Source organism: Taeniopygia guttata, chromosome 1 (assembly GCF_048771995.1).
Source record: "Taeniopygia guttata chromosome 1, bTaeGut7.mat, whole genome shotgun sequence".
Classification (NCBI taxonomy): Eukaryota; Metazoa; Chordata; class Aves; order Passeriformes; family Estrildidae; genus Taeniopygia; species Taeniopygia guttata.
In genome coordinates, this window is record NC_133024.1 from 68409971 (window position 1) to 68423737 (window position 13767).

General features: G+C 41.2%; 1 protein-coding gene across 3 annotated transcripts in view; it reads left to right on the plus strand.

Moving 5' to 3' along the window:
• Nucleotides 1-13767, plus strand: part of ATP8A2 (ATPase phospholipid transporting 8A2) — a 312539-nt gene that overhangs the window by 32009 nt on the left and 266763 nt on the right. For 2 of the 3 annotated variants that reach the window (XM_030275104.4, XM_030275123.4), the window contains one exon: nucleotides 5768-5912. In XM_030275104.4, the coding sequence (XP_030130964.4) occupies nucleotides 5768-5912 (145 nt within the window). Of the gene's footprint in view, nucleotides 1-5483; nucleotides 5630-5767; nucleotides 5913-13767 lie in introns of those variants that run through there. The other variant, XM_030275129.4, reaches the window with a different exon arrangement.

Consider the following 13767-nt stretch of genomic DNA (forward strand, 5'->3'; position numbering starts at 1 on the left):
AGATGGAAGCACTCTTAACCCTATAAGCTGATTAGATACTGCTGGCTCAGAAGCTCAGTGCCAGTGAAGTCCTGGGTGAAAATGTACAGTACTTTGCTCCTTTTTGCTACTCAACTTTTGCATTCATATGGAAATCCTACACTTGTTACTGTCACGTATAAAAGATTGTTTTTAGTAAAGAGAAGTTCTGGTTTGCCTCAAACTGCAAGGCACTCTCTTGGGAAAGATGAGGAAAGCTTTATAACTGCCTATTAAAATTGACAGGATTTGTTCATATTTTCATGATAAAAGTTAATTGGTTACCACACTTAACTGTACCTGCTGAAAGCTTTAAGTTCTTAAAAGGTAAATATTATTAGCATCCTCGTTGCTGTTTACAGAACTGAAACAGTTTGCAGTAAAACACATCTTTAGAACCCCATCTACTAAATATAGCTTTTTAAAGAAGATAATAGCTTAATTTCTTGGTGCAACTTGCTTTACTCCTAAGATTTAGGGAAAGCGTCCTTTGGGCAGGAATCCCGTGTTATATTTGCTTCTCCTTTAACAAATGAAAGAGTCACATAATTTAGAGTAACTTAAAGCAGAACAGTTCTTGCATGGTTCTTGAGAGAACTGAGAGGTGTTTTGCAACTGTGTATTAACTTCAAGGCTGCTGCTATTATGAACTCTGGTACTTGCATGCAGATGATCTAAAGGCATCTTAATTTGCAGGACGTGGATCCACAGTGAATAAAGCATATTTAAAATTACTTTTGGTAATGGAAGAGCTAGAAAATAAAAGGTTCACTGTAAAATCTGCCAGATCTTCCTTTGTTTGGACATGAGCGTGTCAGAATATTTACGTACAATGTTATGCTGTTGAACACTGTGGCAATTTTCTAAATTCTTAAAAATGAAAACCGTAACACTGTTCATCAGGGTTTTTTCCATATGAACTGGTTGTAACTCAGTGTCACAATATCCCAGTCCTGTGGAACAAAGCTCTCTTGGAGGACCTGGTAGCTGAAGTTCATGCCGTGCATCTCCTGTTGGCAGCATGCTGTGTGCTCTGCCTCTTTGACCTCCTACCTTATGTGCTTCTAGATTAACTTCCAGCTGCATTTCTGTTGAGAGCAGCTAGGGAAACAGTGCAAGAAATAACTTATTTCAGGTAAAACAAATTAATTTAGTCCGCTTCAGAGTAATTTTTTGTATATTAACGTGTTGAGAGTTCTGAAGTGCAGAGCTCCTCATTTGGTGTCATCTTTGGTACTCAGTTTGTGATAGTAATGCTGTGCAAAAATGTTATCCCTAGAAAGTGAGCATGTTACTGAATCCAAGTGGCTTGTTGAGAGCCAAATTTGTTTTTCAGTGCAAGGAAAAGTCTAAAATCGTCTGCCAGCTCTCTAAATACAGCTCTTAGCTTTTCAGGTGTTCACTTTGTCATTTTCTTTGAGGCTTAGCCAATAACAAAAATGCCATGTTTTTTGTAAATGAGAAAGTTTGAAGGCTTTTGGTGACACTCTCTTTCACTCTGAAGAAAGCTGTCTTTCATATGTCTCAATTCAAAACTGTCACTTCTTACAGTTGGGAGTATACAGGGAACTTTGTATGGCTACTTAAACTTTGACTTGTGAGTGTCTGAGCTTAGAATCACAGGGTGCTTGAGGTGAGAGGATCCTTGGAGATTGTAGCCCAACTCTGCTCTCAGATAGGGGTAGGTTCTTTACCTCAGTGTACTTCAGCTCTTTCTTGTACTAGATCCTAGTCCTGCAAGCAGTGTGCAGAATCAGAAGCATTATTCTTGGCTGTAAATGCTCTTAACATTGCTTTAATTCTAAATGGCATGAAGCCTTTGGTGAACTTCTGTACAAACCAGATGTTTCTCATAGAGTGTGGTTCTGATGTTTTGGTGAGGGGCTTAATTGATCTATAATCATTTGTTCTTAAAAATGCAACACATGTTAGAGCAATCAAGCACTTCACCAAGTTAGAGGTAGTAACTAGCTGGCTGATCTACCTAAGTGAAAAGTGATAAAATTCTGGCATGAGTTCTCTTGTGACTTCTGACAGTTGACAAGCATCCCAAGTGACTCAGCTTTCAAAACACTACAGAAATCACAACACTATTTACACAATCATGCAGAAGCTATGACTGTTACTGAGAAGACATTAAGGAGACAGATACACATGGAAAAATGTCATCTTTGCAGGCCCAGTGATGTGAGAGTATTAAACCATAATTCATTGCTTTTCAGTGATAATAAATGCCATTTGAATTTGTCAGGGCGTCAAGTCCGGTTTCTCTTAATGATGAGAGAAAGCTATAAAATCTCTTTATTTTTGTCAAGCTTTAATCCCATCTATTTTTAGGAGAAACCTTGTTAAATAGTGTAAAGTAAGAGCCTTGAAGAAATGAATGGGCTTTTTATAAGGGAGTTTATAACTCAAGTCTGACTCATTGAACTTGTAAAGCACTGTGGGAAACAGTATTAACCTCCTGCAGAAAGTGTCTCATGTCTCAGAATTGAAGCAAGGTGTATTAGACAATGTTTAAATTCTACTAAGATCTAAATAGTTGAGTTTTCATCCTTGAAGACGCTTAAGAAACAGGTAGTTGTGTCTTTGGAACATGGTTTAGGGTCAGCTGGGCAGTGCTGGGTTCATGGTTGGACTTGAGGATCTTAAAGGTCTTTTTCAACTTAAACAATTTGGTAATGCAGACTTAAGATCAATATTATTAGGACAGTCAAAATCCGATGTAGCTGAACACGTAAGCTAAATCTGATGTGGCTCTTCTAAATGAAGAGGCTATGAGATAGCAGTCTGTTATTACTACTACTAATTGAAGTTATGAGTAGTTGGATGCAAAATAAATTGCATAGCAGTGTTGCAAGTCCTAGGATGAGTAACAAGAAAGGTCCAAGTCTTGTGGGAGAGAGTAACAAGCTGGCATGCCCTTAAGTGAAGTCAATGAATCTTACTCCTCTGGGTATGGGGAAGTAAACACTGCTGTGAACAAGAGCTGCTGAGCCTTCTGTTTCAAGTTCCACAAGTGTTGGAGGTGGTCAAGTCTGTTGTGTTTATCTACAGCCTTTCTGAAACAAGAAGTAGAGGTGAAATTACTTTTGTATGGCTGAAGTGATGGTCTGCATGTGGTCAGGTGTCCTTGAGGGGGATACTTCTGAAGGAGATGTAACCCCTGGTACTGCTGCCCACCGGGAGACCCTCAGAAGCTCAGGGCTCCTTAACTTTTTTGGAAATGCAAGAAAAAGAGAGAATCTACAGCCAGTAGTAAAGCCCACTCTCTGCAGGCTTTTGGATGTGATCTGCTTAGTGACAGGGGAGGGAGGTGGAAGGCATTCCTGATGGGCAGGATTATTGGATAATCTTCCAAAATGAGCATTATTGCACTAAGAGTTGAAGCAGCTGCCTTGATCCACTTCCAAAACCCAAAACCTTATTACAACTATTTCTACACTCTAGTAAGTCTGCTTTGGAAATATTTCAGTGCACCTAAATAATGAGACAGGTTGTCCCTGAGGCACCTGTCTTGAAGAGAGCAGCCAAAAGGATAGTATGTTAATTAAACCTAAATACTTCTGAACTTCATCAGCTATATTGACTCAATTAATCCTTAAAGTTGTGGGACAGCTTCATAATACTTTGCAGCAAGGAGAACTAGTCAGCAGGAAGATTTCAATCATCAGAGAATGTTATGAAAAAAATTCCAAATAAATAAGATCTCTGAAAAAAAAACCCAACAATTTTTAAAGCATATTTGTTCTAGAATAATTGCACTTCTGTTCTGGCACTTGATTAGGAAAACTGATGAAAGCTGCTTCCTTGCACTTAATGCTCTTAAGAGTATTGTTGTTTGATCTCCTTTGCAGTTACACAACATGAAATCAATGGGAAAGGACAACAAATATCCAGTAGTGCATTTAGTTCTGATTTTCTGAAGGGGAAAATATCCATTCAGCAAGGCTGAGTGGTCTTCTGTGTCATGGCAAGCTTCTTCAGGCTGAGTAACTTAATATAGTATCATAATGGCATAGCCTTGCATAGTCTACAGTCTTCATAATTCACTTTCTGAATTTGTCTCTTTTCACTAAGTAAAAATGATCAAGCTGGTATATTTTTGCTGTCTGAATTGGTATCAACTGGAATGAAAGAAAATCAATTATTTAGCCTGGAACTTGCAAGTCGGCTTAATGTCTCCAAAGTATGACTTCACAGTGTGCAACACTTGCCTTGGGCAAGAGGCGGTGCTGTTGAAAGCACATCAGTGTGTTAATTACATCGGCTTTATTGGCCCCGCAAAGGTTATGTGCATGACCGTGGTGTATGAGGAATGGGTAACGTTGCCCTCCAGTGGCTGACGCCTGGAGAATACCGAGCGTGTTTGCACTGGCAATACAGAACAAAGGTTTGGGAAAGTCTGGGGTGAGCGGGATGTTAGCTTGCAAGTGTGTTCTGTTGAACAGGACAAGTTTACACAGAGTACAAATACCTAGGTGTTCGATGTGCTGAGGTTGTGTAGGACTGAAAATTTTCCAGCTTTAGTTAAGGAGGATGTAATTTCAGGGGCCTCTCCCATTCATTGCAGAAGTCCTTTTTAGCCACTATCCGAGCAGATCAGCTTGTTGAAGTGTCATCTTAGCTTCATACAGAAATCAGAAATAGATTTGGCTTTACAGCAGTTTACAGCTTCACAGGACAGTTTATTGCTTCTGTTAACCTTTGAATGAAGTTTTCAAATGATGCTAATGTAACACCTTTATTAGATTTTTAAGAAACAAGTTGTCATACGCTTGTCTAGAGCTACCTGTGCTAGCTTATAAATCCATGGCTTATTCAATAAACGGATAAATTCTTATCTATTTACAGCTCAACTAAATTAAAGTATCTCCATGGCTTAAGAGGGAAGGGGAAAACAATATATCTGTCTCCACAACTCCGGTAATGTTTTGAGGCTTGACAGAGGGAATAGCTAGCTCTTTTCCTTTATGTTTTTGCATTCTTTTATTGTAAAAGGACGCAATGCTTATGGAACTCAATTCACTCTAGACCCAGTGGGAAATGAAAATTACTTTATGCTTCTGCCGCTTAAAATCAAAGCTTTGAAATTGCACGTGTAAAGCAAGACTTTTCTTTTTTTTTTAATCAATTCAGTCCGAGCCTTAGCTTTAGGGACAGGCTCCCTAGACGCCCGGCCGTAGCCCCGCACGGTGCTCGGGGAGGGGAAGGCAGCTCGGTGCCCCCGCGGGGGCCTGGGAGAGCTCTGGCAGAGGTGCTGTGCCGCTCCCGGAGCGCGGGTTTGGGCTCGGGATGTGCGCGCGGGCGGGCAGCGCTAGGAACCGAGGGGAGCCGGAGCCCTGCGGCGGTGCGCAGGACGCGGCTGCCTCCCTCGCACGGAGCCGAGGAGGCTGGAGGCGGGGGATGCGGGGCGCGGGGGGGCCGCCCGGCGGTTCCCGGCGGGAGCGGCTCTAGCACGGGCGGGAGCGGGGGCGGCGCTCCCGGGGCGGGGCTCGGCCCATCCCCGCGGGGCGGGGGGCGCGGGCCCCGCGCTGTCCCCGCCGCCAGCTGGCTGCGGCCGCCCCGCCGCCCCCTCCGCGGACACGCGTTATTTACAGCCGCCGCCGTGGTAAACACCGGGCAGGGCGCGCTCGCAGCCGCCGCCCACCCGCGGCCCTTCCCCGCGGCGCGGCCCCGGGAGCTGCCGGCTCGGCTCCGCTGGGTGCGGCCCCTCGCTGACCGCCTCCCCTCCGCGCTCTCCTTGCAGGACCTGTCTGTTCCACCTCGGGCTATAAGAAGGCGGATGATGAGATGTCCGGAGCCACGTCCGCGGCGGATCTGGACGAGGCACCAGCCCGCACCATTTACTTGAACCAGCCCCAGCAGAGCAAGTTCCGCGACAACTGGGTCAGGTACGGAGCGGTCCCGGCTTCTCTCTTTACAGGCGGCAGCCGCACACCGCGCAACCGTGGGCTGGGAGGGCTCGGGTCCCTCTCCCTTGCCTCTCGGCCCTGCCCACGCCAGGTTTCAACACAATAAAACGTGTGTCCGCCGAGGCGGCTGGTTTTGTTGTCTCTGATGGGTACCAGGGTCTGGCCGGTGTACGGGCGAATCCAGCAGCGGCAAGTGATGAGCTGCTTCCCTCGACAGTAGTGAGTGCAGGGAGCTGGTAGAGCTGCGTGGGCAAGGTGCAGGAAAAGGTATTCACTTCAGCTGGGCACTGAAATTTGGAATAACAGGACCTACTCAAGCATTTCTGGATGTAGGGGTTAACCCGTGAAAATTTAATGGGAGTTTTGAGTAGAATCCAGTAAACTCCATGAAGTGTCCCCTTAAAAAGTAGCATTCGGTTGAAAGAACAACTAGGCTAAGTATATAAAAAATGTATAGAATAGGAAGGAAGAAAGGAGAAAGTACATCCAACAGGACAGGTATAACTGTAGAAACTACAAGCTGGCATTCCCTATGCATAAAAGGCTATGGTCCACTTGTGTTCTTTTAATTGAAGACCAGAGGTAATTTTCTTATCTATTTGGAGCCTTTAATAGGGGGGTGTGTCTGTTAATACATCTGGTGGTATGATTAATGCCACCAGTGTTGTTGCAGTTTGAAAACACAAATAACATGGACTGAAACATGGAGTACAAGGATGCATAACATGAGCAAGTTGTGGTGGTGCTTGCCACACTTGCCTGGGGCTAGCTGGATGAACAGATGGCTCCTGTCATGACTAAGGAGGAGCATTGTTTAGCAGGCTTCTGTTCGTTTATGCAGATGTTTGGGTTATTGTTCAAAGAACAGTTTACACAATGAAAAGAGAGGAGTTTTATATCCTGCTGAAGTGATGATTTCCATTATCTGGTTTATTTTGTGTGTATTACCAAGGGCAATTCTAAGAATATTCTCTGGAACGGTGCTGATATTCTGAGCACCACAGCAACTTATTTATAGGTGGTTTCCTCCTCAACTTTGACTTGTAAAATATTTGTCTGGGAAAGTCTATGGTTTAGGAGCAGTTAAAATGACACATTTTCTCAGTATCTTCTTTATTTTATGTGGGTAGCAACAGTGAAGGTTTTCTTGCTTTATTTTTCCTTGACTAATTGAGGGATGAGTTTAAGTTTCCTGTGCAGAGACTATTTGTGCTTTCCCTGCTTTAAGAAGGAAAAGCAGGGAATAGAGTGTTGGCAGAATCTGTAGTTTAGGTTTTCCGGAAGGGGTTCTGTTCTGATCTAGCTAAATCTTATAGAAAAGTAGTGTGTTACTCTGCTACCAATAACTTGTTCCTGACAGTATTATTACTAAAGAGCAGCTATGTCGTTTGCTATCTGGAAGCCATCCCCTTGTACCTAGCTATTCAAGTTTCTCAATACCTTTTCACATCTTTGCCTCGTGACAGGTAACTTTTGAGTTGTAAGAAGTGTTGGTATGTGAGGGATAGGACAAAGTGCAGGTAGCGTAATAGCAAATTACAGCAGGGATACTTTTGTTACCTGATTAGGAACCTCAGCTCCTTGGTGTCGCTTGGAAATTAAGTTGACTTTATAATGATTTACTGCTGCTTACTAAGAAAGCTTTGATCTCTTGACTTTGAAAGGGTGATAGACATTGCGGTACTCTTTCCATTCTCTGGATTAGTTTTCTTCCCTCAGCCTTCAGGTGGGACTGAAGGCAAAGGTGACCTGAGCTTGTAATACCTGAGTAAGGAGGCCTCAGTTACTTAAGTATATTGGAGTTTCTCTTGAGGAACTGCAGTTCTCTGTTGCCTTCAGACTTTCTTACTTAACTGTATTCAACTTCAGAAATTCATTCAGCATTGGATTTCTCTGTACTGATGGATTTGTGGATGTTTTGTCTCCCTAGGAAGTATCAGTGTACCACAGAGCATGGTGCTGGGTAAGCAAGTGAACACCTGTATGGGCTTGTGGAAAATTCAACTGCAAATAATAAACCAGCTTGTTTTAAATTGTGTGAGTTCTGACTTTCATATTTTTTTGGTAATCATTAAGGATTCTCTGAATAACAGTGGGAATTTGTGAATGTTCATAGGAAGTTTTCTAAATTAAGGATAGTGTGAAAATCTTGCTCAAAACTAAGTAAAATACAGCAAGAAATGGAAGTGCAGAGCATGGAGGAGGGTAGGTTAGTGCTGTGGCTTTTTGTGTGAGATGTTCTAAACATCTTGAGGTGCTTGACTTTTTGTGGGTAGAGAAGCACTGTTAAAAGTGAATTCCAATGTTTGTGGGAGCGTGAAGACAGACTAATTTTGGATAAGTTAATAAAAATGGGTAATTATCTCAATCCCACTTCTAAGTAGTATGTAGTGCTATTGCAAAACTTAAGTGGATGGCAAGATGGCACTAACACTTCCAGAAGTCTTGAAAGTAAGAAATGAAACATGTATGTTGAGGAAATTTCCAGTCTCTGTAGAGAGCTTTGTGCCACTTACTGTGACATTTGTGCTCTGGAGCAACAGTCTGCATACTGAAGCCCTGCTTCCTGGGAAGTGGTTTGACCTGTCTGCCAGTGGGAAGTAGGGAGTAAGTTTTTTTTTTGTGCTTTGCTTCTCTATGTGACCTTTGCTTTATTAAACTGCCTTTATTTTGACCCATGATTTTTTTTCCATGGGATTTTCTGTCTCTTGTCCTGCTGAGAAGAGGAATGATAGAACAGATCAGGGAGTACCAAGTGTCCAGCCAAGGTCAGCCCACAATAAAATGGGAAATAAGCTTCCCTATTGCCTTGTAAAACCAAAGGAATACAGGTGGATTATGGTGGCAGGGGCTGTGTTAATACTTCTGAGATGACCAAAGTAATGGCATGAACAATTTTCCAAATGTATCCTCAGTGAAGACTGGATATTATATTTGAAGTTAGAATGTTCTATGAATTTTGTTTTCATGGAAATACAGTTTCTGGATGTTTCATACTGATACAAGAATCTACTCTGATATCAGGCTTGATCTGAATGTATAATAGTACTCTAATAGGAATTTCTTCCAGTGCATTTAGTAAAAATCACCAATAAAGTGGTTTGAGCTCCTCACTTGTTGCATGTTGATGCAAAAGAGTTGGACTTCTGGTTTATTAGTCCTTGAGGAGCAAGTGTGCTGAGGTAACTTCAAGGACATTAGAAATGGTCTCCAAATTTTTGAATGGTGGAGTTGGTTTGTAAATGTTGCTCTAGGTAATATTCTTCTATTCCAGGCCTGGTAGTGCATCCTGGTGCAAATCTGACTTGTATCTGAATCAGGACCCCAAATTCAGTCTCAGTTTGTGGCGTGAGTGGTAGGTTGGACAATGCTGCAATCAGGAAGGGCAAAATTCAACTTGTTTTTTTTAAAAGAATCTTGAATCCACAAGTCTTGTTCAGAAGTTTTCTTATTAAAACAGATGTTGGTGGATTGATCTCTTAAGGAGATCCCAAAAGCTGCATTATAATATCCAGAAAATACTCAATTCGGAAACCTGTTTTCATACAGGCAAAAATTAAGTTCTGATAGATAATGAGCAAAAAGTCTTCAATGTTTATTTTAAATTGTACAGGGTCTTAAAACTCAAGTAAACAGATGAGAATCAATTTCTTGTCTCATAAGGCAGAAGCACTTTGCATTGGGAATTTAGCCCTGAAGACTGTAACAAGGTTTCTAGTGGAATCGTAAGTCCTGTATTAAACAGACTACTGTGTATCTGCAGTCCCAGACTGTCCCATCAGTGCCTGCATGATGCTTCCTGGTGACAAAACTATACATACAATATTTAGTCTTCCTTTTATTTCATGTGTGTTGCATTAAATTAAGCCAAGTGCATTGCTTTATTGGATTGTGTATAGGTACTGTAGAAATCAGTTGTGATTTAGAGGCGTTCATGCTTTTTGAATGTGTGGGCAGGTTCTCACTGGTGAAACAGGAGTTGCTGGTATCACTAACCAATTAGTATTGACCCTTGAAACCTGAGTAGTGTTCTCTATGATCTGTGGAAATGTGGATTGTAGTCTGCTATGTGCAGGTGAATTTCTCTGCACTTAGTGGTATAGCCCAGTGTTCATCTTGCACTAGAATGTTTTACCATGTCCTTAGGTAAAGATGTCTGAATTTCTGCTCAGTTTATCCTTAGGAGAGTTCAGGCACTGGCCGTTTGTTGTATTGTGTTTGTGTTAGATTTGAAATACTCTTCTGTTGTCATGTGAACAGATTGCTTGCCTGACTGCACAACAGCATTTTGAAATTCTTCAAAGAAGGGATGTATTATTATAATCTGAATGGTACAGGTCTAATAATGTGTTAAACTAATCCTCTAACTTTTTTTAGTTTCAGGTAGATAGTGTTTCTAAGTGAAGAAAAATACTTAGTATAACATACGTTTAAAAAAAAACTTGTTTCCTGAAGTGCAGCTGTTGCTGATACTGCAATCTGCCACGATGAAAAAGGCTTGGGTACAGCTATAGACTGATTCTTTTAGCCATTAAAATTCACTAAAAATACCTGTTATTGTATGCCTGATGTTGTGTATAGAGATTATACCAGTGTATTTGAAGCTGCTGCATCTTTGGTCTTGGGCTATTCCTAGGGTAAGAACCCCATGACAGTTAAATTGTTGAATTTTGCTCCGATGAAATGTCTGGATGAAAAAAAAACATAGATGTGGGAGTTCTAGTGCCCTTTCACCTGCTGCATGCTTGCTCTCTGGTATCCTGAAATTGTTCTGGTGGTTTGTGGCACAATGAATTTCATACATCAGCAGTAGCAACACAGTAGGTGAATTAAACTAGGTCCTTTTTTTTTTTTCTTTTTAGATCTCCCTGACTCCTAGTGGTCTGTAGAAAGAGGTAAACGAGAACAAATTATCTTAAGTGGACCTAAGTAGCGTTTAAGACGTGTAATAACTGCATTCCACATTGTTTCTGTGGGTTGTGAAGATAATTACATTTCTCTCAAGACTAAACATTAATTTAGTTTGCCAGCCCCTTGCTTGTCACTAAAATAAATAATGCTTTAGTTGTGGTGACATTTAGAGTTAAAAAATTGCTTTAAAACTGAAGCTAGCAGACTGGCTTTTAGATAGCTAGCCAGATAATGTCACTTGTTTGATTTTTTCTTTTTTTTTTTTTTTTTTCCAGTCATCTTCATATCAATGCTGTGTGTTCAAGTGGAGGCTATTCTGTGTTTGCGCAGTAACTAAATGTGGTACTAAACTTACTTTATTAGACAGCAGAATTTTGAGGTTAACTGTGCTGGTCAGCTGTTTTTATTGAGTTGTACTTGCCAGCAGGGCTACTGCAAAGTGAGTGTATATTACTGTAGTGATGACCTCCACTCATGCTGAAACAATATCATGCCTTCAGAGCTTTTAGTATTGTTTCTAAACAGTCTTTGTTTAAGGTATTTGTTACTGAAAAACAGCCAGGAATCTGTTCTCCTTTATGTATGGATTTAATGAATAGAGAACTCATGGAAAGGCCTTTCCTGTTTGCAAGCTTTAGGAAAAACCTCCAGGGTACTGGATTTTGAAGCAAAGTGCTCTTGCTTCTATTAAATGTGACACGTGGTCTGGTTTTCAGGTTAAACTGAGCGTAAGCAGTTGTGGCAGTGCCTACTCTGTATTACAACTGAGCTACTGTAGGAGACTTTCTTAGTGGAAATAGTATTTGCTTTGGTAATTAACATAAATTACATTAGTTGTTGCAGTCTTTTACTACTTATGTATGGCAATAGGGCTGCAGATGCTGGGGCAGTTTAGAATAGGGTTAAAAGTTCTAAAAAATCCTTACATGGTTAGGAGGTTATCCTAATGAACTAGAAAGTAATGAGATTGTTGTGCTTCAGTGGACAGGAGTTCAGAGTGCATTTTCATCTCCTTTTTCTCAGCAGTGGTCTGTCTGTGTAAGGGTAGGAGATGAATTGAAACCCTTGAAGATGAGCTTGTTGCTGATGCAGCTTTGGAGGAAGTGCAGGTAGCTCAGCCAGGCTGGGTTTGTCAGCCTGATAATCTTGCTCCTGAAATGGAGCTTGTACACAAGGGTAGATAACTCTACTTGCCTGCTCAGGCACTGGTAAGCACTGAGTATTGCACTTAGCCCCCTATCTTTTTATTAGGTGTTGATGTAGGATGCCCATGACTAGGAAATAATGATGTAAGAATGATCTGAAATGTCTGTGATAATTTAGATTTTTCCCTTGTGCAAAACACTTCTCAACATTAGTGTCTGGTTGTCTAGCTGACAGCTGTCTGCTTTTTTTCTTTTCCTTACTTTATTTGTATACAAGACCTTGAATTTGACTTGAATAAACTGTTTTTTTTGAAGGGTTTTGTTTTCTTATTGCAGGAGACCCAAATCATTGTGGCCCTCATAAAGCAAGTTCTAATGGTACTTGACCTGCAGGGAAATCAGTGGGCTGTGTTCATATATCCTGACTCTTTTAATTATTGTATGAAATAATAATCTTCCTCTAAATCATATGATTTGAGGAAAGAGGGCTCACGGATTCTGAGATGTGATCAGTTCCACCTGTAACAAACAAGAGGAATAACATGTTTTCCAAACAGTGGTGCCTTTAGTTGCTTCTGGTGGGAGCCCATACTATAAATAAATAAGGAATGTGGGGAAGTGGTGAAGTGTTTGAGATGAATACTACTATCCCACTGATAAGTTTTCTTAATCTGGAATTGATTAATTCTAATACTTTTGAATACTCTCAATCAATTTCATTGTCTGTGTGGATAATTTCAGACAACAGATTAATCTACAGTTTCTCTGTGGCTTTTTTGGGAAATCTTTCAGGGTTTGATGTTTCAGTAGCTAAGCACAAGAATGTCCCTTAAACCATTTCCTCTTTTGACAATATTTGAATTTGTATATATAAAATACTTTTGGTATTATGGAGAAACTGTAGCAGAGTGCAGGGAAAGATGGAAACAAAATAGGCACTTGGATTGTAGACAGTGCTTGTTCCAGAGCTGAGTGACTTGATTTTTGTCTTGCTCTGGCAAGCTTTAAGCAATAGTGTCTTGCAGTATTCAAGTTGTTGAACTTTTTCCTGTGCAAGGGCAAGTCCTGCTCCTTTCATGCTCCTCTGTTCTGCCCTGAGCTCAGGGTCTGCCTTGGATATTTAGGCACCGCATGTGCTTTTCTTGGCTGACAGAAGTGTACAGCCATATACAGCAGTGAAACCCATTCTGGCTGGAGTCTTCCTCTGTAAGAGCTGTAGTCTCAAGGATTCATCTGACAGGGCAAGGCCCTTCAACTGAATTGGCAGCTGCATTTTTCAGGCTTCCTGTTGTTATAAAACCAGGGTATCTAGGACCTAATTTTCAGTCAACCAATAAACATTTCATAGGCGTATAAGTAATGGCTTCTTATAAGCCCTCCTGATGTATTTTTTGGGAACTTGTAAACAGTTGATTTGTCTCTTTTACAAGTTTCAAGAAAGTACACCGTCTTCCCTATGTGCAAGAAGGTAGATGACCTTTTACTATCATATGCAGCTGCTGAAAACCTTGTTCATGACACTTGGGTTTAGAACAACCTCCTCAGTATTCTACATGGCAGCAGCTTGTTGATGAGATGTACCTATAAATGTGTGTTCTCTGTACTCAATGTAATATCTGAATGTTGTTTTTTTCTGTTAATATCTCTTGAAATACATAAAGCTTGCTGCTGTGCCTCCTGCTGCAATGGTGACTGCCTGGAGGCAGCTTGTCACGCTACCTCTGTACATGAGAGCTTTAGCAGAACCTCAGATGCTGATGTCAGTCTTGCTATTAAGT